The following is a 23,050-nucleotide window of genomic DNA, read 5'->3' on the forward strand; positions in this document are numbered from 1 at the left end:
TGCTAACAGCTCTAGAGGTCATTCCTATGTTCCCAGGGGTTCTATGTTCCCAGGGTACATGACAAAGGGTCCTATGTTCCCCAAGTGTAGCACATAAGGGGAACCTGTGAAAGATATTCCTCTGCTCTGTACTTGCTAAAAAATGACATGGATTAGGTTAGGGGACTGAAATCATGACTCTGTGAATGATATAATTGTACTGGCCCAGGTTTTTTGTCTAAATATAGTTGCTCTTTCCATTAGGAGAATGAAAAATTGATTAATTGAAAAAGTAACAACTAAGGAATGAAAAAAAGAGACCTAGGGCAGGGTTTAACTCCCATGTCTAAACAGGTTAAGGTGAGGAAAAAAGTCAATGGTCAGGTTTAAGTGAGACATCTATGACATCTAAATAGTCCCATGTTCAAACAGGTTAAGGTTGTGAAGAAAGACCTGGAAAGAGGGACCGAAAACCTTCACATGCAATCTTACTCATCAATTTTAATCTTACATTTGAATCCATCTATGTCTATATCTGATGTATTGATATGCAGAACAAACCAAAGTTTTTTCAGGGATAGAGAGTGACAAGGAAGTGGCATGAACACCATATGAGTCCTAATGTGTGTTAACTTAATAATGAACTAGGGAACATAGGACCCTGGGAACACAGACCCTGGGAACATAGAAACCTGGGTACATAGGAACCTGGAGACATAGGACCCTGGAAACTGAGGAACCTGGTAACACAGGACCCTGGGAGCATAGAACCCTGGAAACATGGGACCCTGGGAACTTATAAACTGGGGAACATAGGAACCTAGGAACATGGGGACCTGGGAGTCTGGGAACACAGGAAACTGGGAACGTAGCACCCTGAGAACATAAGATCCTGGGTACTTAGGACCCTGATAGCATAGGAACCTGGGAACATAGACCCTGGGAACATAGGACAATGGGAACTTAGGACCCTGGTAGTATAGAAACCTGGAAGCATAGGACCCTGGGGTCATAGGCACCTAGGAACATAAGAAACTGGTAACATAGGAACATGGGAACATAGACCCTGGGAACATAGGAACCTGAGAATATAAGACCCTGGTAACATAAAACCCTGGAAATATAGAAACTTGGGAATATTGAACCTTAGCAACTTCGGATCATGGCAACATAAGAACCTGGGAACATAGGACTCTGGGCAAACAGGACCTTAGGAACTTAGGACCCTGGGGACATAATTACGCTCCTGTCGCTCTGTGAGAATATACTTAAGCAAAGCTGTGCTTTGAGCTAAATGCTAACATCAGCATGCTCAAGCTGACAATGGTTACATAGGGATATTTAGTAGGTATAATGTTTAGTGTCATGTCCAACATCTCATTTTAGCATGTTAAAATGCTAAAATACAAATGAGGCTAATGGGGTAAAATTGTGATGATGGGTTACCAAAGTATACATCCATATCATCTGGGGAATATGAATGTGTGTATAAAATTTCATGGCAGTCCATCTGACATTTGTTGAATAATTTCAGTCTGTACCACATTGGTGGTCCGACTGACATAACCTTTCATAGAGCCATGCCGCTAAAACTTTGGCAGGGCAAAAAATGCTGCACTGTGTCAGTATCCCTAGTTTTCAACAGTAAGAATAAAACCCCTTTCTTTATAGCTTATATTTCAGCTTCTTTTCAGAAAAAAAAAACATCACCAAGAATCAGTCACACTTTGAAGAGGAACCTTTTGAAACTCACACCTTTGCTGCCTTTGTCCTTTGCAGTAACAATGACTTTGTTCATGTAGATATACTCCTCATCAGCACCTGCAATGAGATCACAAAGGCTGGTTAACGTAGCAGCTGACAGCAGTGCTCTTTAGCATAGTCAGTGGTACTTTGTGGCTGCTTACCACAAAGGCTGACAATGTGTTAAATGGAAGAAACTAGATCAATATGCAACAAAGTGATACATGCATGCACTAACAGTTTAAGTACTCTTATAGATAGTCTGCTATGTCTCACATTTGATAATAATCATAAAAGGAGATAAAAAGACAAGCGTCTTGCGTTACACTGATGTTTCATCAAATTCAATTTTATTTCAATAATCTATTATATTTTAGGATGTAATTTGCTGAATATGTGATAAAAGCTGTTAAGTAACTTACTGAATTGATTTCCAATCAAACGTAAGTGCAATGCAGCAGCTAAAGGCCGGCTGCACAAAACACCTTGAGTTAAGATTGTCCTTAAAGTTCTAAAAATAAAATCAGTTGCACAAAACACCCTTAAGTCTCCTTAAGGTTTCCCTAAAATGTTCACTTAAGTATTTATGATTTTCTCCTTGTTTTGGTCTTATAGCCTACTTAAGGAATCCCTAGACTGCTGCACATAAGACCTTAGCAACCAAACTTAAACTTAAGGTACCTCTGAATCTATCGTAACTGCAACATGACCAAGTTTATGGTGATAAATAAAAAAACAACACACCCTGAGAAGAGTGTTCTGCAACCAGGAGTACCCAATGGATACACTTGATTTTACACCGTAGATTTGACTTCATTCGTTTTCGTTGCAGTGTCTTCCTGCAATTGTTTTCTGTTGTATTTGGGGGTCAAATTTACTTTGTAATTTGTCCTTTCTGTGTTTGTACTTCTCCAAAAGTAGAATCGTTTCCTCCTCTGACCGATATGGTTTTCTTGTCTTCTTTTCTTCTACCATTTTTTCACTATCTAACTATAAGCCAACTTTGTGCAGCATCACAAGCGTGAGATCAAGCAAACAAACAATATCCATGGAAATTTTTTCAGGGATTCTGTCCAACTGTGTAAGTCCCTCAGCAAAGGAGAAATTAAGCCTCAAGTGTCGTACTTAAGGTGTTTTGTGCAACGGGTCCCTAACACTTAACATAACTTCTTAAAGTTGTGTTGCACTGCAGTGAACAGCTTTGAGATTTATATCTTCCTATACTGTACATCCAGTAACTTAACTGTATAGAATCACGAGAAGAGCGGGCATGTTTTGCTTCTGATGGAATCTACTCGTAGAACCAATGGGAAAATTTGACTCCACCTTAGTGCCAAACAAACTTTCATCATATTTGTCAAAAGTCCAGGATTAAAGGGGGAACTTCACCCAAAACAAGGGGTCTATTGTGCAGACAGATGGGCCCATTATTGACACCCACTCTCACCGTGGCTGGCATTCATCAGACGTTAGTCAGAAAGCTCCTTGCCTGCACAGATAGAGCACTGTGTCACTTCTATCTTTGAAGTTTTGAAGATCGTGCAAGTAAATATACGATGGAGCTCCTGGGTTCAGTCCATCTGCTAAAAATAGTTCAGTCAAATTTTACCTCTGCTCAATATCTGCATGGAATTTATGTTCACAAACAAGGACTGGGAGAAAATATTATTAATATAGCTACAGTTTTGGTTTCCTGTGACAACAATAAAAGCCTAGTGATTAGTAAGTCCTTTACATGGTGAGAGGATTTAAGGCCCAGACACACCAAGGCCAACTGTTGCGCCGTGTTACCTCTCTCAGTGACAGCTTACTGGCTCCGAGCACTGGCTTATTAACATTAAATTAGCTTGGCTTGTTATTAGCTGGTTACTAGCTCCAAGCGGTCCAGACCACTCTGCAGAAGGAAGGATTGCGAGGCGTTCGGGTGCCATTCAATAACAACGGATTTATTGCTGTCTTCACCACAAATCAATAAATGTTGCCTTCTCATGAGGCTCAACAGTAGCCCTGAGCTCATCTAGACTCTTGATTCTGCTGACTATCATCACTCTTTGCCGCCTGCTGTCTTCACCATGACACACCGAGACAGCTGCTTCCCTCTACATACACATTCATGAGGTGTACACGTCACACCCTCACAGGTTACCCACAAGGCCACCGCCCTTTAAGGGGAAAAAGGGTTAGCCGGTAACAGTCGCCTCATGTCACCTTTGTCTCCTCCAACAAATTGCGCTTAAACAAAATGCAAAGCCGTCAGTCAATGGCCAAATAGTACGTACGTTATGCGCCTGTGGGTGAGGAAATAACTCTCTGTACAAGCAGGTCTGTATTCATCATTAAAAAAAGGTAACTGGAAGACTGACAGGACGGATTCAAGATGCTAGTTAGCCACTTAGCACATTAACAACACAACCCGATGTTGAAAAAACTAAGAACATTTACCATGTGCTAGCAAGCAAATAACATAGACAATTCCAAACCGTTTCTGTTCTAGTGCTCTGCCTGGTCCAACACCAGAGAAACGGAAGTGAGGAAAGTAAACAAACGGCTCAAGTCAAAAAGGCGTGAGATCCTAACAAACTTGTAATATTAGGTAAGATTACTATTTTAGCCACTTTGCTCTTAAACAGAAACAATTTGTAATTGCTTGTGTTATAGGTTTGCTAGCGCATGGTAAATGTCCTTTGTTCTTTCACATTGGGTTGTGTTGCTAATGTGCTAACTTGTTAATTAGCATCTTGAATCCGTCCTGTTGGTCTTTCAGTTTTCCTTTTATAATGACAAATATAGACTACTGCCACCTGCTGGTATGGGGAGATACTTCCTCTCACACAGGCGGAGAATGTACGTGCTAGTTGGCTGTTGGCTGTGGTCTTTGCGGTGTGTTCAATGGAACTTTATGGCCCAGACACAGGCGACGAGAGGTGACTCAACACACGGCCTTCGTTGCCGCTAGTTCTCTGATGTCGGTTTGGTGTGTCTGGGCCTAGAAAAACTAGGGCGACAGCTACTCACTGATGGCCCAACATTGACCGACTGCCAGCTGTCGGCTTGGTGTGTCAGGGCCCTTAAACATCGCTGGACAAATGATCAGGGCTGCCATTACAGACTGAACTTGACTTCTCTTTGCACTCAAATGTAAATATTTACGGGTCAGTGTGAGCAATGGTATCATTTAGGCAAAAAGCAGAGATGATGAAACCTCATGTCATACACCAGTGCTGAAGTCGGCCTAGTGAGAAAAAGACTGTGTTTGGTTTAACGTCCGTCTTAGCATGGTGGAGTAATTACAAGCTGGCGAAGACGACGCCATAACATTGCCACATAAACAGTTTGAATGAAATGTCTTTTCTCAAACAATAAACCCTGCGGTCTGAAGCTCCAGCTGGTTACTGTAACCTGTTATGGGAATTTGTTCCGGACCTGCAGCGCAGTTTTGAGGAAGGTCGTTTCATTGAATTAAATATTTTAGCTGACTAAGATTATACCCTGAGAGGAAATCAAACAAAACTCTAACCTTGAGTGATACTCTGGAGGAGCTTTCTCCTTTGAAATAGATATCGTGAGGTGAAACCAAACAACAGCAGATTGAAACTATGTTTTGCCTGCACAGTGAAAACAGATTTTCGGGGAACAGAGTTTAAATGCTATTTATAAGCTGCTGCTCAAAGGAAGTGAGTGTCCCCAGAGGATAAATGCAGCTTCGGAAAAATGATACAGCTTGGAGCCAGGAGAGGAAGTACGGAGAGACGAGTCCAGGACCTGAACATGGAAAAGCATGACTGCTGGTGTGTGTGTGTGTGTGTGTGTGTGTGTCAGTGTCAGAGTGTGAGAGACAGAGAAAGACAGAGGGAGCAGAAAACCCATGTTGGCAATCCAGAAGTGACTGTGAATGTAAAAAGTGCCATGAAGTGTTATGTAAAATCAGTCTAAAGAAGGAGCGGGATCAAGTCATTGTTTTACAAGCTACACGTAAGTCTCAAGTCTTTGCACTCAAGTCCCAAGTGAAATCCCAAGTCTAAACTTTGAGTTTGAGTCCTAAACAAGTCTCAAGGCACTCTTCAACATATGCAGCCAACTGCCAAAAATAAATAAATCGACTTACCTAGTTACTAGTTTACTTAGCCTTGTTCATTATGCAACTTTAAATATGGAGCAAAGTTGGAGATTTTTGCATCCTCCTCTGTAATTTTTGACCAACACCTTTTGAATAGTGCAACTTTTTGTTGACCATTACGTAGTTTTTCTAAGTGAACAAAATTATCTTTGGTACCATTTTTTCCAACTGGTGCCCAGTAATGTGACATAAGTTCTTTATTATGGTTCTTTTCTGCAACTTGATTGGATACTGTGTGCCCGAGTGCAAGTGTCAACTTGCTAGGGATGAATAATGCTAACGTTTGTTGATTCAGGAAATTAAGAGAAATAACTTTATTAATGGCACAGTTTTTAAAACAACATACTTTCAGTCAGAAAACTTTATTTCCATTTGCAGTATTACATTTGGTGGTATAGCTGTTCTGGGGCCTCTCTGCCCTTCCATGCGCCTATGAGGAAAGCCTGAGGCTGAGAGAGCACACCTCTCTGCCCTTCCATGCACGTATATGGAAAGCCTAAGGCAGGGAGAGCAACAGCAAACACCCCCCAGGAACAGAACAGAGCAGCATCAATGACAAACAGAAATGACATTGATAAGTCAGACACAACATGAAAAGGAGGAGCTGGGGTGGAGACAGGTTGCAAAGCAGCTTGCAGAGGAAACAGCAACAGTAGGCAGGTCAGAGCAGTTTAAATAGGGTGTTCTGAATGAGATTCGCTAATCAATTACATAGAGAGGAATCATGTGATCTATCAGCTGACTCCCTTACATCAATCAGCTGCTCCATCAGTTGGTTGGGCTTTTTGAGATCAGCTGATGTTGCTGGGATGTGAGCTGAGCTTGACATTGTGTCCTGCCTGAACTAATGCTATGCTCACTTTTTAGTCTTTGGACCAGGAGGATGGTATCAAATATTTTCAAGTCAAAAGGCTTAAGTCCAAGTGAAGTCACAAGTCATTGATCAAATTAAAAGTCTTTTGATTTTGTCAGATCTAAACTCATCAAATTTGTGACTCAAGTCTGACTCAAGTCCACACTTCAGGTGCAAAGTAAAGATTTGTGCTAGAATGGACATTTTTACTGTCTAGTATCAGACAAAGGAAATATTTCTGGAGGAGCAGCAGTCATTTATTATCCCAAATTAATCACACACCTAGGGGCTGAAGCTTGGATGAGGCTCAGTGTCGCACCGGTTCACATCGTAACTAACTGACTTCCAGGCACCATAAATCACATCAGCCCACCAGCGGCTGCCACATATTCATGCTGAGTGTCAGAGCCAGTGAGCAAAAACAACAAACTTGTCTTTAGCTGTTTGACAGGATACATTATCTGGCCATGCATCATGTTATGATGAAGCAAGATTACATCTTGCTTGTGAGCGTAAAACTAATAACCGCAAACATTCACAAAATAATGTCAATCTGTTGATTTTGCAAGGGAAGTAGAAATGCAGGCAAAAGTATTTAATCCAGCCACCACAGTGTGGTTTTCATTCACCAAAATGGGATAAAAGACCCCAAATGTATTTGTTAATAGGAGCCTGCAAGAGTATAATTATTACATGGTGGTTACTGAGAGTTTAAAATAGCAAGATAATGCCAGAGTGGGTTGCTTCACAGCCGACAATGTAAGCTTATTGAATTGTGGGAAACGCAAGGCATGACCACATGTTACATAAGGTGCTTTGCATAAAGGCAGACTAACTGCAAGTCAACTGCTTTTGAATGACCCATATTTAAAGACTTGTGGTTAAACCTCAACCAGTGTAACTGTCATGTAATCACAAATACCAAAACATTAAGAAATATAAATAAGGAGCACTGAGGAAATGTTTCAGACTACTTGGCCAGGCTCTCATTGGAAATAACACCTTCAGGAGATATACCTATTTCACAACTGACACTAGGATCTCAGAGCTTGCCAATACTTAGATTAAATACAAAGATACACTCATATTTCCTGGAGCTGAAAGTCTACAGTTGGAGTTGGACATTTACCAGCCTTCATGGGAGGTAAACGTCAACTCATAACACAAGGCAGGCAAGATTTTATCACACTTAGGAATGAAAGATGGTCTTACAGTGAAGTAACCAAAGAAAAGAGTGTGGTTTACACAATCAAACAACTTTCTGGGAAAAGTCACAGAGCTTTTTTCAGTTCATATGGAATTTCGGGGGGGATTTGCAATGCCATTACACTGCTTGTACTGCTCTTTTGCTCTTTTCTCCTTCAGACTTTCAAATGTACAGTATCTAACCACTCATTTCTAAACTAGGCACAGCAACTTTCTCTTCCTCTACTGTAATTTTCCTAATATCATGTTATGAGGTGTAATCACATCTGTTTACAACCTTTCATTTCCTAATTGTCTTTATTTTTAGTTGCATGTGTTTAAAAAAAAAAAAAAAAAAAGGTCAAAATTCCCCTAAAATATCCACCAAAATCAGTTCCTCAATAAATTTAAAGTGAGAATGCAGTGTGAATACTCTAACCACTACACCAAGGAGGCCCCTAAAGGTAGCAATAGAGTGCTTCATTCAATACCCATAATGTGAATGGAGTGACATGTATATTATAGCCTTACTCCAAGCTCGACGTCACTGCACCACTGACTGTGTGGGTTGTAGTTGCTGCTGCAGAAGTGTGAGCTCCGAGGCAAGGACAGTTGTGAGATCCGTCCAGCAGCACACACACAGTAACAAGGCTAACTGTTAACATGACATGGCAAATCTTACTGAATGGTTTTTAATTGGTTTAATGACAGAGTCAAGCCGTTCAGTGAGGGTTAGTTTGTGGTACCTTAGCTGCTGTGTGTTAGCTGGGTTAACCAGGCACACACTGAACTGATCACCAAGGAGAGCAGCTCTGAAGACGACCGCAACAGAAAGTTTATTGTTGCAGTGTAATAGCTTGGTGTTGGATGTTAGCCCCTGCTGCGTGTTAGCTCATGCTAACAGATGATAAACTGGCCGGAGAGAGGCTCCACAGACGTCTGCAACAGAAAATTTGCTGATCTAATGGGAAGTCGGAACGGTTTGGGATCAGACCAAGAGCGCAAAGAAAAGGATCGAATGCAGGTTTTGTTTGACTGGAGACATTTTGATACTACTTGGTACTAGGTTATTTCGACTGATACCTTAAAAGTATCAGATACCGATACTGAGCCCTAGGTAAGCAGGTATGCACTCATCATAGTTTACTGACTGGTGTGGCATGTACTTTCCGCTGAGCTGCGGCTCATTCACATGCTTTCTGGACTGAAATGTTTAGAAAACTAAAGCTAGGTTTATACTCACTGTATGCGTTAGATTCATGTGCCAAAATATGACATCATCATATCTTCCTCCTTGAGCGTGAAGGCTATGAATGTTGTTGCGGTGCTTGGTCGTGCACCTCTGAATTTTTTTGCAGCTAGGCGTCCACTTTGTGTGCTGCACTTTTCAGTTCAACATGGACGCCTTTAAAGGGAGACTGGCTAAGAAGATTCGTCTGTAATGATCTCTAATAACGACTCTTTGTTAAGAAACAAGAGGGGCAGTCAAATGGCATTAAATTCTTGAGAAGAAGCTTTTTGCCACAGGGTGTGAAACAACATGAGCAGTATAAAATAACTTAGAGGCAGTTACAGTTACAGTACAGAAGTGCAAACTTTGGCAGTATGTCAGTGTTTGCTACCAGGCAGTCTACTTAATAGTAACATTTTTCCTGTAACACTCTGTGACTCTTTGCTTATCCACAGAATATTTCAGTTATTTGCCCCCTGGCATTTCTGAGCATATTGGAACAAATAATACATTGAGCATATCGCCTTTGTGTGCACTCGTAAGTCACACAGCGTCTACGGAGCCTCGCACCTTGTGTCTCGTGTGAGGAAAACACAGCTTAATCCAGTGAGCCTATTGGTTTACATCTTTTTTTGATGCAAATAGGTGCTCTACAGTACATATATCCACTACACTTTGAGAAGTCTGGAGAGAATTTTTCCGTCATACCATTGGAGGCTCCGTAGGACTTGAGGAGATCAGCCAGCAAGCCCTTCTGGATGGTGGCATTCCCACTCAGGGTCTCCTTGTCCAGGATGAGCAGGAAGCGGTGGAGCTCCATCAGGAGCTGGTCCAGCACTGCAAACACAGACAGACAAGAGAGTCTCAGAGGTGGGAGTATAAATAAAAATTCCTTTCTGCTAAATGGTGTTAAATGTGTCTTGGCGTGAAAATATTTAGGAGTATTAAAACAATGGCTTCAGACCAGGACTGTGACAGTTCCCATCCGCAAGAAAGAGATGAGCTATGAGCAGAATAAAGTCTGTGAAGTTTCCAGACAGAAATACTCAGAATATTATAGTTTAATTTACGGCTTAGGGAGTTAAACTCAACGACTTGTCTTTTAACACTGAATTCAGCTGCAACTTTGTTAGCTATTTCATTCTCACAGCTTGGCTTTTGTGCCTCAAGCTGCTGTGTGCCAGCATTTAACATGGGAGAGACTCTGCAGAGGTTTTCAGCTGGCAACAAGTCGATAACCATTCAGACTTTATGTCATTCAGTCATTACTCCCATCCAGTTGCTATTGACAGTCTGTTTGGGGTTGTTTTGGGAGTTGCACGGGTTTAGTGAAAGGTCAAGTCCAGTGGAGGGGAGGAGCCTGGGACCCGGAGTCGGCGGGGCCTCTGTGTCTGGGTGCAGCCCACACACATCCTTCAGGGGTCAGCGCTGAGCTCACAGCCCTCTCCTCTGTGTGGGGAGCTCTTTGTGCTTTCCCTTCACTGTCTCTTGGCCTCATGAATAGGCCCCTTGCTACAGTGGGCCTCAGTGTGTGAGCACTTCACCAAAAGACGAGACAGAAGCGGGGTAAAGAAGAGAGACTTTATTAAAGGAAAAGGTGGGGCTAATATCAGAGGGGACGACATGCTGTTGTTAGATACCGGGATGTATGAAGTCACCCACAGAATGTAGGGCGTTACCTTTTGATGTTTTTTAAATGGGTCTCTGTCTTATAATCAGCTTCTACTTGGATAATGTTAAAAATAGACACACATTTAACCCATGAGCACATACAATTACAGTAACATGTTACTAATAATGTCAATAAGTTAACTTTTACAGTACTATCCTCAGTTAGCATTAAAACATTTTCCTTCAGTCAGCAGTTTTTGACAGTATACTAAGTAATTTGGCTCACTAGCCCACTTATACATTCTTTACTTGTCACAATTTACTAGTTTACTTATTTTGATAGCTTGACATTTTGGAAACTACACTTATTCGCTTGCTGAGTTAGACGAGAAGATTGGCACCACTTTCACATTTGTCTGTTAAGTAGCCTATGAAGCTAAAGTCTACCGGACTACACCCACCAACTGTATCACCGCGCAGAAGGAGGTGTGCATCTACTGCTAGCTCACCTAGCACCTAGCACCTGAACTAGCTCAGCCAAGGAGGATGCCTTTAATGTTTTCTTTAATGTGGTGTCACGAGCACGAGCCACTCATCCTGAAAGAGCTCCAGGAATGAGTCCTAAAATTCAAAAATGAGTTAGCATTTTAGCACTCTTGATTCTGGGTCTTGAAGTCAACGGGTTTGATGCCTAATGTTAGGCCTGTGGTTAACCCAAGCTTAAGAGACTTTCACGCTTTGTTCCATGACATAAAATATGTCAGTAAATACCCCACTGATGAATTTTGAAGCTTTTATGTAATTTAAAAAAGACCGTTGCCAGTAAGTGGCTAAATATGAGACTACAGAACGTCATCACACCGAACCTGGCGCCTGGTGGCTGCATTTAGTCTTCAAAAATCACAAGTGGTGTTCATTGCATTCATTATCTTGCTGTACAAAACATGTAAGTATCATAAACATTTTATTTTCTGAAATAATTCAAAATCCAGTGGAAACATCTTACAGGCTTTTTGATGAGGAAGCCAGGGTGAAGCTATCGTCTGAGTCGGCCTACAAAAAAAATGTCATCCCTGGAGCACTCTATAGATACACGCTTCCTTCTGAGCAGTGGTACGTTTGGTATACTTTGAAAGTAAATAGTTCCTACATGAAACTGCTAACAACAAGCTCTTCGGGTTGTCTTGGGTAACTGGGTCATGATATCTGGAAAGATACATTGCTTGGGAGTTTTTCAAATGCATTTTGGGGGGGCTTTGAGCACTATAAGCTGAGTGCCATCTAGTTCCATTACTTTAGAGAGAAGGCAGACATCTCAGTCTAGACTGATATATACTATAGCGATAAAATCCGTATTTTTAATTTTTTTTTTTTTTACAGGTGAGCTATTCCTTTAACACATAAACACCAATAAATCCCTCAAGTAGCCTGAACTGAAACACAGGACACATTAACAGTGAGTCAGGACAGGAGTTTTTGCACCCACAGCAACCAAACCGCTGTGACTAAAACTTAGATTAACCAATGCTGGGAGTAAAAATTCAACTTAAAAAAACTACTACATCTGACTCTACTCAAGAATTGAACTTTAACAAATCTCACAACTCTGATAAGGAGAGCAAACTGCTCCTCTCTGTTTGAACTCTTTTAAAACTGTCAGCAGTCTGTTTTAGTGGCTCCTTCCGGCTCAAACTGATCGCTAACCGGGCCTTGCGGGGGAGTACACTCATGCCCTCTCTCCCCTCCTTCCTACACTCCCACACATCAAAGGACCTCTGCAGAATCTGGGGGGGGGGATTGCAAAATAAGGTGTCAGACTCTGGTAAGCTTTGCCTTTCGGAGATGACGAGAGGCTTTCCCAAAGCTACCGCAAGCTGGTTTGTTTTTAATGACTCCTGCTCAAGCTGAGTCAATGTCTGCTGAGAGGCCCGGTGGTAGGAGGACCTGCACCATGGAAAACATCGCCGCTTTGGACACACACACACATAGGGGATGTAATTAAAGTTAAATGTTACTATAATGATTAAACCTTTTATTACAGCTCCACTAGCTGTTTAGCTGCTGATGTTTGGCTGCTCTGTCTGAATCTAAACATTTTTCCAGCTTCTCCTCCTTGTGTGTTTGCAGAGATTGACTCTGATGGCCTTTTGGATTGGGGGACCCTGGGAAACAGAGTCAGCTGACAGGACAGGGAGGTCTGTAGCAGGCCGTCTCTGTGGGCTACGGGTTGGCCCGACGCCCACTGCACATCCAGTGAGTGACCGCAGCCTCCACAGCATAAACAATTCACTTCTGTCGAATTGCCAAAAGGAATCTGAGAGACCATCAGCCAGCTACAGGGCTGCAGTGTTTTCAACTCAAGAAATACATCTTTGCCATGCAGTTAAAACACATTAAATGTTCAGGTGGGAATAAAATAAACACTTAACAGCATTCAATGCGAGTCAGTAACAGCTGATAGAGGTTTTTAAACATGCACATCACACGTTAGGGGAATTTCTCTTCCTCATGCCTGAGGTTGTACTTCCTTATTTGCTTTATTTGCAAGAAAATGTTTTGTTTGATTTCTCACACCATTGAGATATAGTGCTCTGATAAGTTGGCAGATCAGTAAGGTGTATGTGTAATGCCTGATTAGGTTGAGACGGAAGTATGAAACTAAAAAGTAAGGCCAACCTTTAAACTGGGATAACTTAAAACCTTTCTGGTTGTCTGACCACTTGTATTTGACTGCAACCATTATACTGTTATTTGTCACAATTATATTAAAACAGAAGCCGAAAAAAGTTGGCATGGTATGTTTCAGGAAACCACAGATTATCATCAGAACACATTATCATGTAACTGATATGTTGAAACTTAACATTTCAGCAATGCAGTGGTTAATGTGTGGTAAGGTTTAGGCACAAAAACCACTTGGTTATGGTTAGGAAAAGATCACGTTTTGGCTTCAAATACCTGGTTTGGGGGGAACATTCCTGGCAGGAAAAGCAGCAATGTCTCAGTAAACAACAACCACTCATTGTGCCATTATCCCAGTGGGAAAGCAGCAATGTCTTGGTTAAAAAAATGCTTTTAATGCCACCATGCCAGAAGGAAAAACAGCCATGACTGCCAAAATCAACAGTTTTTCGATCCACTATCCTAAAAGGAAAAGCAGCGATGTCTGGCGAAAACAACAGGTTTACTTGCCACTATCCCAGAAGGAAAAGCAGCGATGTCTAAGCCAAAACCACTGTTTTTCAAACCACTATCCCGGCAAGAAAAGCAGTAATGTCTCTGGCAAAAACAACCATTTTTCGGGATACTATCCCAGCAGGAAAAGCAACAATGTCTTTGCAAAAACAACCACTTTTCATGCCAATATCCCAGCAGGAAAGGCAGCAATGTCTCAGCCAAAAACAACTTTTTTTGTACCACTATCCCGGCAGGAAAAGCAGTGATGTCTCGGCCAAAAATGACAGTTCTTTGTGCCACTATCCCAGCAGGAAAAGCAGCAACGTCTGAGGCAAAAAACAATAGTTTTTCATGCCACTATCCCAGCAGGAAAAGCAGCGATGTCTCAGCAAAAAACAACTGCTCTGTGCCTAAAATTTGCTTGAAACCCAGTGACAGGTCACTAGAAAACACCCACATTTGCAGCAACGACCTTCTAAATCACAAGTCATTTTTCGTTGGTTTCAACAGTGGCCTGCAGCTTGACAGGTGTCTCGCCTCGGTGTAACGCCACCCACAATCCCCTTTTCCTCCAGACGTCAAAGTCAGCTCATATGCAGCGTCACTTAGAAATGTGCTATGGTTACATATTCATGTTTTGCAGTAATGAACAATGCCAACATCTACTTCTGCCGACTGAGATAACACATAAATGTTTCCAGCAATATTAGCTGCAAGCTATTGAAGTCTTTTATCAGTGCTCGTCTCCATCTGTTTACCTCGTCTGACCCTGGCTGTAGTTGCTAGAAAAAAAAAAGGCTTATTCTTTCACTTTGCCTGAAATGTTTTTTATTAGCCCTCCAGAAATAACCAGCAGAATCTATGAATGTTTTTGCATGCATGTCTATCAATGTGTTCATCTGGACTACAAATGATAGAGCTTCTTTTTAATCTCTAACAGCTCTCAAGCACAGCTGCTAACCCCCTGTCTGTCCTGTGAGGAGGGAGATTGAACTAAAAACATATTTTTATGCAAATAATGCATCAAAACAGAACAAAACTGATGTGATATCAAGTCTTTATTGGATCGCAGCCCAGTCGCCAGAAGACAGTGTTGGCACTGCACATCTCTGCAAACCACAAGTATGCCACATTTGTATGTTTCATACAAATCAAACAGCACTTCTAAAGTGACTTAACGACTTTGTCATCTGGAGGTTAATGACATCTGAGCGAGAAGCCTGCCAAGCTGCAGATCACTGTTCAAGAACAACAAACAACAAAGCCAGTTGTTTTTTTAACAAGTCATTGTTGTGTATCCTGCACATCCTGTAGCGACCAATTGCTGTGTTTCAAGTGGGAGATTGCGCTGCCAAAATCGGGTATTTTTAGCCAAAAACAGATTTTTCTTCTGAACCATAACCAAGTGGATTTTGTGCCTTTAAGTAACCACATGTTAACCACAGCATTTGGGAAACATTAATCTACAAGTATTAGCTACATAGCCATGTGCAAATGTTAAATGTAATGTAACCATGGTTTGCAGAAACGTGCAACATTTTTCTGCCAACTGGGTTGAGAATCAAAGGGTAATTGTTTAGACTCATAAGGGGGGGGCTCTGAGGACTATTTCCAACCAAAACAAACTGTAACGAGCCTTAAAATTTTCCAGTTAAGGAATAAAATAGACAGAAATAAGACTATATTCAAAAAGTCAATGACAAAACCATTTCTGACTAATGGCTTTTTATTCAAAGAAGCAAGGCAATTGAACTTTAGTTTGTAAAATTTGAACAAATCTTCTGTATAACAAGATGATTTTGTCAGGATCCTGGCAGCATTTCTTATTCTGAGAGACTCGAGGTCCTGCATCAGCACTGACTGGCCACATCTTAGCAGAGACAAGTGCCAGTATTTCATTTTAATTAACGAGGCAGGCACGGCCTCTCATATCAATCAGACTGCTTCCGGGTTAGATAGGGCTGCTGATACAATTCCGAAAGTCTCGAAACGGCGGGGAGAATCTAATCAGCTTTCCCTCCAAGTGTTGTCTCTCCCACAGCAGCAAGGAGTACCTGCACTGAACAATAACGAGTGAAATGACACTTCATGTTTGAGCTGGTGACTTGAGACATCACAGTGAGAATTTTACATCACCAGCATGTTTGCAAAACTCTCAAGCTGTCATCCAAATCTGTCTAAATACCAAAACAAACTCAAATCTTTTTCTTTTTGACTTCTAACTTCTATTTTCTTTTCTCATTTCTTAAAGCAAACGCCCCATTTTCAAGTTTCCTCTCATCTTTGCGTCATCTCCTTCCATCCGTCCTGCTTCCAAAACAACCCCTGCATATCAATTCATGCTCCAGGAAATATCCAGTTTTTCACTGATGCAATATTTGTGCTGATTTCAAGCATGTTTATGTCTTTGATCACTGGTGAAAAAGTCAAACTCCTTCTTACAAGGTTTTTCTCATTGCCCAACGCAGACGGAGTTGAGTTGCACATCATGCACACTAGTTAAAAACACATCATTAATCTGAAAACAATGCTGACTTTGCACTGGCAACAAACAAACAACCACAGTGTTTACTTGTTTAACATGATTAAGTAATGAAGGGGCATTAAATCAGGCACAACCGGCTTAGCTAACTGCAAAACCATCTTTCTCTTTCTTGAGCAAGCATTTTCTAAACTCATAAAACTTGTTTACAACACAGCTATCACCATTACTCATGATACAGATTAACTGGCACTTTCCTTGAATGTGATTTCATCTGTTTGGCACCTCAGTTGTGCAGCTGCCCCACTCTCCTTTACAGAGGAGACAGCAGATTTAGGTCACTGTGACTGCACTTTTGATTTGCTTTTTCTTTTTTTTTTTTTATTACAGTTGGAGCTATTCACCCGAACTAAAACATGGTTATTTTGACCCAGTGTCAGACACAACAAGCTGAAGTTTTACCATAAAGCTGTCACAGATTTACTATTTACTGCTAGTTCAACAAACAGTGTGCAAAGGACATTCACAACTACAACAGATACACGTATTATTAACAGGCAGTGGTGAAGGACTAAGGAAACGTTTTAAGAGATTCCGTGCAACACCCTTGAGTCATTTCCTCAGCTTAGGCAAAACTAAACCTTAAGTGTCATACTTAAGGAGCAATCTTAAGGTGCTTTGTGCAACTGGCCCAAGATCCTTTACACTTAAATATAAGTAACAATACCACAGTCAAAAGTCCTACATTCAGAATTCTACTTGAGTAAAAGTACTGAAGTATTGTCAGCAATATGTACTTAAAATGCCAAAAGTAAACGTACTCACTATGCAAAATGGCCTCTTACAGTGTGTTTAGTTATGGAAACGTCAAGGTTCCAAAAAATATATATTTTTTTAGCTTTTGAAGAAGTTATTGTTTGCTAAATAGCACTGAGCAATATGGAAAAAAATCAAATATCATGATATCAATATTGCGGCGATGCTGTAGTATTATTCATACTGGTTTAAATAAACATTTTGATTGTATTTCCTGTTCTTTGCTGAGCAACAGTTTTGTGTGAAAGGAATTAAAGGCCTGTCCCAAATAAAGGCCTGCTGATTTCAGCGATGTAAACAAATAATAGCCCGGGCTACTATTGGAAGTTTTACAGTAAATCATTTTACTGTAATGCAGAAAAAAAGACAACAACTATGATATTACAGTATCCAAAATCTAAGACAATATCTACTCTCATATCATGATATCTGTATAATATCGATGTATTGTTAGAGTGTTAGAGTCTCCCTTTCCTTGTGTTTCCTGTTTGTGTCATTCTGTCTCTGTGTGTTGCTGGGTGTGGACAGTTGGTCCCCTCCTCCTGCCAATCCACCTGATCATCTGCAGCTGCTGTCCCTACTCACCTGCACCTCATCAACCAATCAAGCCACCACAGTATAAAACCCCAGCTTAGAGTTCCAGACCCTTCCAGATCGCTCAATCTCCCATGTGATACAGACATCAAGGCCTACGTTCTGTGAATTTTTTGCTCGCTCTGCACCACCAGAAAACGTGCCATGACCCGCTTCGTCTCCGTCTCCTGCTACCCAATCAGACTGTTCAGCCATCAGTTTCTCTGCCTGCCACGCTCGGAACCTACCTCACCCTCCTCAGCCAAGTCTTCGGCCATTTCGTGATAAACTGTCCTAAACCTCTCTCTGTGTCCAGGTTGTGCTTGCTTTTGGGTCCAAAATCAAGCTGTCATAACATGTATTGCCCAACACTAGTGCTACAAGATTAAAGAATATATATTTGGGGGGAACTTCAGGGACTCTCCCAGGGATGTGGGCCCTTAATCTATAACAATACATTACATTTAATAAGTTGATCATATGTTTTGTTCGTAGAATCAGAGTGAGTCAAGCTGTCAGATGAATGAAGTGGTAAGAAAAGTACATTTCCCTTTGAGATGTAGTGGAGTAGAGGTATAGAGCAGCTCAAGTAAAGTACAAGTATGTAAAAATTGTACTTAAGTACAGAACTTGAGTACATGTACTTATGTTACTGTCCACTACTGTCAACTATTGGTAAAAAAAAAATGGATGTTTAACAAGAGCTGGAGTAGATTTCATTAATTTGAAATCATACCATGTTTTAGTTTGGGTAACAGTAACACATATTTTTTGTAAATATTGATTTATTGATATTGAATCTGAATATTTGAAATGGTTTCACCGTATCAATACACAGGTGCCAGCTATACTTTCTTGCTCTCTCTTATTGTTTATGTTTACTACAGTCATTCTGCTACTAACCCAAAAATATCATTGTGAACATGTTATAGCTTTGTTATATTTATCTTTTGATACAAGTTTTAAATGTCCTCAGTGTTGATTTTTCCCTGTGGTATTGAAAATTGTATCAAATTTGAACATTTTTCAAGGTGCTGTAAGTTAGAAATATCAGTAAGTACTGAGTTGGTGAACTGTACTTGACTTTTGCCAATTTTTATGAGTATTTAAGTCCAAGTAGATTCAGTTAAAGGTCAAATTAAACAGTTCGTCATTAAAATTCATGCCCTGAAAAAATACATAAAAGAAACTAACTCTTATGAATAAGGAAAGACACTTACATAATTCCATTTTAAAGAACCCAACAGATGTCGCACACCAAAGTCACATCAAATAGCTTAGTATGCAGCACTGAGACTATCAAGAGTCACCTTGTGACTGACAATAACAGAGGTGCAACTTCACCTAAAGGGGAAGTGGTTGAGAGAAGGAGAATTGGAACCAAACTCAGCAGTAAAACTTTGGCTTTAAACTCCAACAGATTCAAGCTGCTTCAGTAGGCAGGAAAGAAAGCCGAGCAGACTTCTTATCACTTGACTTTTAACACACCAAACTTCCAGAGGAAAAACCCCTGAATGACAGTGAACCTTTGGGTCAGTTTCAATGCACACAACTGGAGGAAGAAGCCACGTATGATTGGTTTGTTCCAGCCTGGCCTGACTCTGGCGAGACTGGCAGATAACTGGCTGATGGCAAAGGCCCCGGATACAGGATGAAACAGTGATGTGATTGGTGTTTGATCGCTATTGGCAGCCACCGTCCCGTCTCCCGGCTGCATGCTGGGTTCAGCTGTGGGGCAGGGACTGCGTTGGACATGGCTGGATTAATCCAAGCTGTGTTTTGGTGTTATTGCCGTAGAAACCCGCATAAAAAAAGCGGGTGTCAACTTGATGACTTCAGAGAAGGGGCCGCCTGTGTCTGATAGCAGCACTGGAGGAACTTTGAAAATGAGTGGACAAAGTGACACAAGAGAGAAGTGAAGGAATGTGTTGAAGCTAGAAGCGAGATGGTGCATTAAACATTACGGGTAAAAGCACATAAGACGCTTTATCAAAGCATAACACAAATGTGGTTTTGATATGTTGGTGAGTGCCAATTTAAAGAAAAATGGTCACCCCTAATGAGAGCTAGCAGATGTTATCACAGGTTTATCTAGAGCAAACAGCACGTAGACTTTGCTCCCAAAAAAAGCAGGAAACAGCATTTCATTTCACCTTGGGTTAATGTTTTCAAAAGTTTCAGCCACAATGCCGGGGAACATCTTCCTTGTTTACCTGGTAACAATCAATCTATTGGCTACTAGCATCACATACTTGGCTAAAGTTGTTTCATTTCTTCAGCACTGTTAGGCTTACTTCCTTAAAACTAATTTCTCTCACCATGACCCCTGAATGTACATAGGAAAGTTAATAATAGATTGATGGAGGATGAAGATGATTTGTCTTGTATTTACAGTCATATATTACATATTATCTGAATTTCTGCCAGCCAAAAAGTGTCAATTATTCCCATGCAACATTGTCAGTTTGAATTCTAGTTGCGAGACACACTCACAGCAAATAAGGTGGCATTTTGGACTCCTTGCCACATGCAACACTGTGATGAACTCTGCCTGTTATTCCCTCGACTCAAAGAGGAGCCTCTATTTTGCCCTGTCTTTGTCACTTTTCCTTTTCATTCTCTGTTTTATCATAGATTTGTACTCATACAGTACATGAAAGGTATCTAGGAATAGTCAGCCCACTTTCCCCTTTGTTTCAGGATACTCCTTGCTCTCCTTGCTGTCCCAAAAAACAGAGGTTCTGGGCCCCCTGAGATCACGGGGGGGAGGGGTGCTCGTTATGTACTTGTGATGGCGCAAGGTCTAGGCTAACAGGAAATAATAATGAAAAAAAAGTTGCAGAATACATCATGACGGCTGGACCTGGCTCCCGGCCTGGTATTCCTCCCTGCACGGTACAGCACAGCCCTGCTCAACTCAACTTGCTCTTTTTTGGTTTTCCATTGGCAAAGCTGTGGATAGTACCTGATAGTAATTATTTTTTCAGGCTTTTTTGCCCCAAATGGATGGGATAGTTAAGTGTGTGAAGGAGGAGACAGAGAGAGAATGACACGCAGCAAAGGACGAGACAAACCTGGGCCTCTGCAGCGAGGATGGAGCCTCTGTACATGCCTGCTCTGACCAGTAAGCCACTTACGCCCCTATATTAGTCATCATTCATCACATGCATTTGCAGTCTACTAATAGCCTACTGACAATGCTTACAATAACACAACACTTGAGAAGCATTAAAATGTTGCTGCATAAACTTCTGTCAGTCAGTCTGATTTCCCCACATGGCTCCTGATGATGCAGGATGACAAACGCCAAACTGGCAATCAACAAGTGACCTGTCATTTGACAGAACTTCATGCTTACTCCTCTTGGTTCATTTGCAATAAGTCAGTGTAAACAGGAACCGAACCAGAACTAAAAAGCAACAACATATTTTTCCCCCTGGTCTGGATCTAATGAAGCGTATAGTCTGAAACCACCGCCCTAGAACACTGAACACCACCGATTATTCAGAGAGATTCGTCACTAGTGCCACACAAGACAAATATATCAAGCAAAACGCCAAATGAGAGTGAATCTGGGGTTGGCTTTTACTTTCATTTTCGCCAGCAAGTGTTCAGATGTTCCTTTGTTTGGTTGCCAATTAAGGGATTCTGTGAGTGTCGCTTCGAAGACGATATGATGGCAGTTTCACACGGCATCACGGCGGTCAGATGAGAACCCCACCTACACTGATGGGTACTAACTAGAGTGGAAAATTAAACGTAACAAAAGTGAGTCAAGCTGAACCACGAGGTGGAGATGAAGCAGTTAGACTTGCTATTTTAGTCTTGAAGATATATGGACTTCATTATTGTTTTGCTGAGCTTTAGTTGGACTTTTGTGTCTTCTGTGAGTGAAAACCTGAGTAATATACAGCGTGGTTTCACTTAATGACTGCGTGTTTTGCTTCTATCTAGTAACAGGGAGGCAAAACAGGTTCAGAAGTTGCAGTTAATGATCAATAATGGCTGCTTTTCCTCTAATATACAAATCATGGAAACAATTTTGGTATGTTTGTTCAAAAATAAAATCTGTATCAGCGTTGTTGTCACGCGAGGTCAGAAAGGAGGTCATACACTCACGACAGGAAGTGATTTTTACATTGTGGGAAAAAATGTGACACAGTTTGCAGTGTTAACTTTTATAAAGTTACAAATTCTCCAGCTGTAAAGGAGCCACTTAAAAAGCGTAGCTCCACTTTCTTTCTCAAGTTTCTCCTCTTTCATCTTCCCTCTGCCCCAACTATTGAATCTCGCCTTTATTCTACTCACGCTTTATCTTCCCCAACACCCTTTTCTTTCCTTAGATCTGTGCTGTCTCAGTGATATCGAGGCTTACAGCTCAGCCCTCTGAGAAATCAGGCAGTTTTTATAGCTGAAACATGCTAATGGGCTCTAAAAATCCAAGTAAATCTTTATGTTTTTTTATAGCAAGGGGGCCCTGCTGCACTTGGGCAACTTCGGCTTGATTAGGATGCAGCGCATGTTACTGTAGTCTCTGCAGACGAGGGCTTGAGCTGAAGGTTCAACGTTCCGGTTTAGCTGATGACATGAAGTTTGTGTGTGAGAGAGTGTGTAAAGAGCAAAGTGAAAGATGTGGGAAGTGAGAAAAGGAGCAGAGTGAAGGATAACGCCAGAAATCAGCCATTTGTACTGATGATAATATTTCACATTTGAACAAATTACATAGTTTAACATTCTTTAACTAGTTCTTAGAAACTTAGGAGGGAGATCCACAGCTGGCTCAGTTTAATGACAAATTAAATATTAAGCTGTTATTATTTAGACAAATGAAGCAAGCTGTAAGACAGTCAGAATGTTAATAATACTGAAAGAATAATTTTTAAGACAGCAGCTTTGGGACAAAAGCCAACAGCTTCTCTTAAATGATATAAAATGGTGACATAAATGGAAAGTGAAAGCTGAAATCTGTTAAAACTGCTCTAATATTTTGATAGTAACAATGGATCAGATAGGACATGGCTACACAATAGAGTAGACGTATTGTTGTTAGACAGCTCCACAAATAAATGATTGAAAACACACTTATTAGGTTGGTTTTGTTTTCACTTTCTGACCTAAATTATTTTCACTATGGCTCCTAAACAATGGATCCAAAGACTATGAGTAAAACTAAAGTGGTGACAAACCCTCAACCTCAAGCCTATGGACCATTTTAGCCTCTTTTTTTAGGTTTGGTTTTACAGCCAGCAACTTTTCTGTTTTGGATAAGTTTTGCTGTTCTCA

General features: G+C 41.0%; 1 protein-coding gene across 2 annotated transcripts in view; it reads right to left on the reverse strand.

The window, feature by feature from the left end:
• Positions 1-23,050, reverse strand: part of afap1l2 (actin filament associated protein 1-like 2) — a 59,562-nt gene that overhangs the window by 29,325 nt on the left and 7,187 nt on the right. For both annotated transcript variants that reach the window (XM_050059908.1, XM_050059910.1), the window contains exons 2-3: positions 9,817-9,945; positions 1,735-1,800 (exon numbers count right to left, since the gene is read on the reverse strand). In XM_050059908.1, coding sequence (XP_049915865.1) covers positions 1,735-1,800; positions 9,817-9,945 — 195 coding nt within the window. The remainder of the gene's footprint in view (positions 1-1,734; positions 1,801-9,816; positions 9,946-23,050) is intronic.

Source organism: Epinephelus moara, chromosome 13 (genome assembly GCF_006386435.1).
Source record: "Epinephelus moara isolate mb chromosome 13, YSFRI_EMoa_1.0, whole genome shotgun sequence".
NCBI classification, from domain to species: domain Eukaryota; kingdom Metazoa; phylum Chordata; class Actinopteri; order Perciformes; family Serranidae; genus Epinephelus; species Epinephelus moara.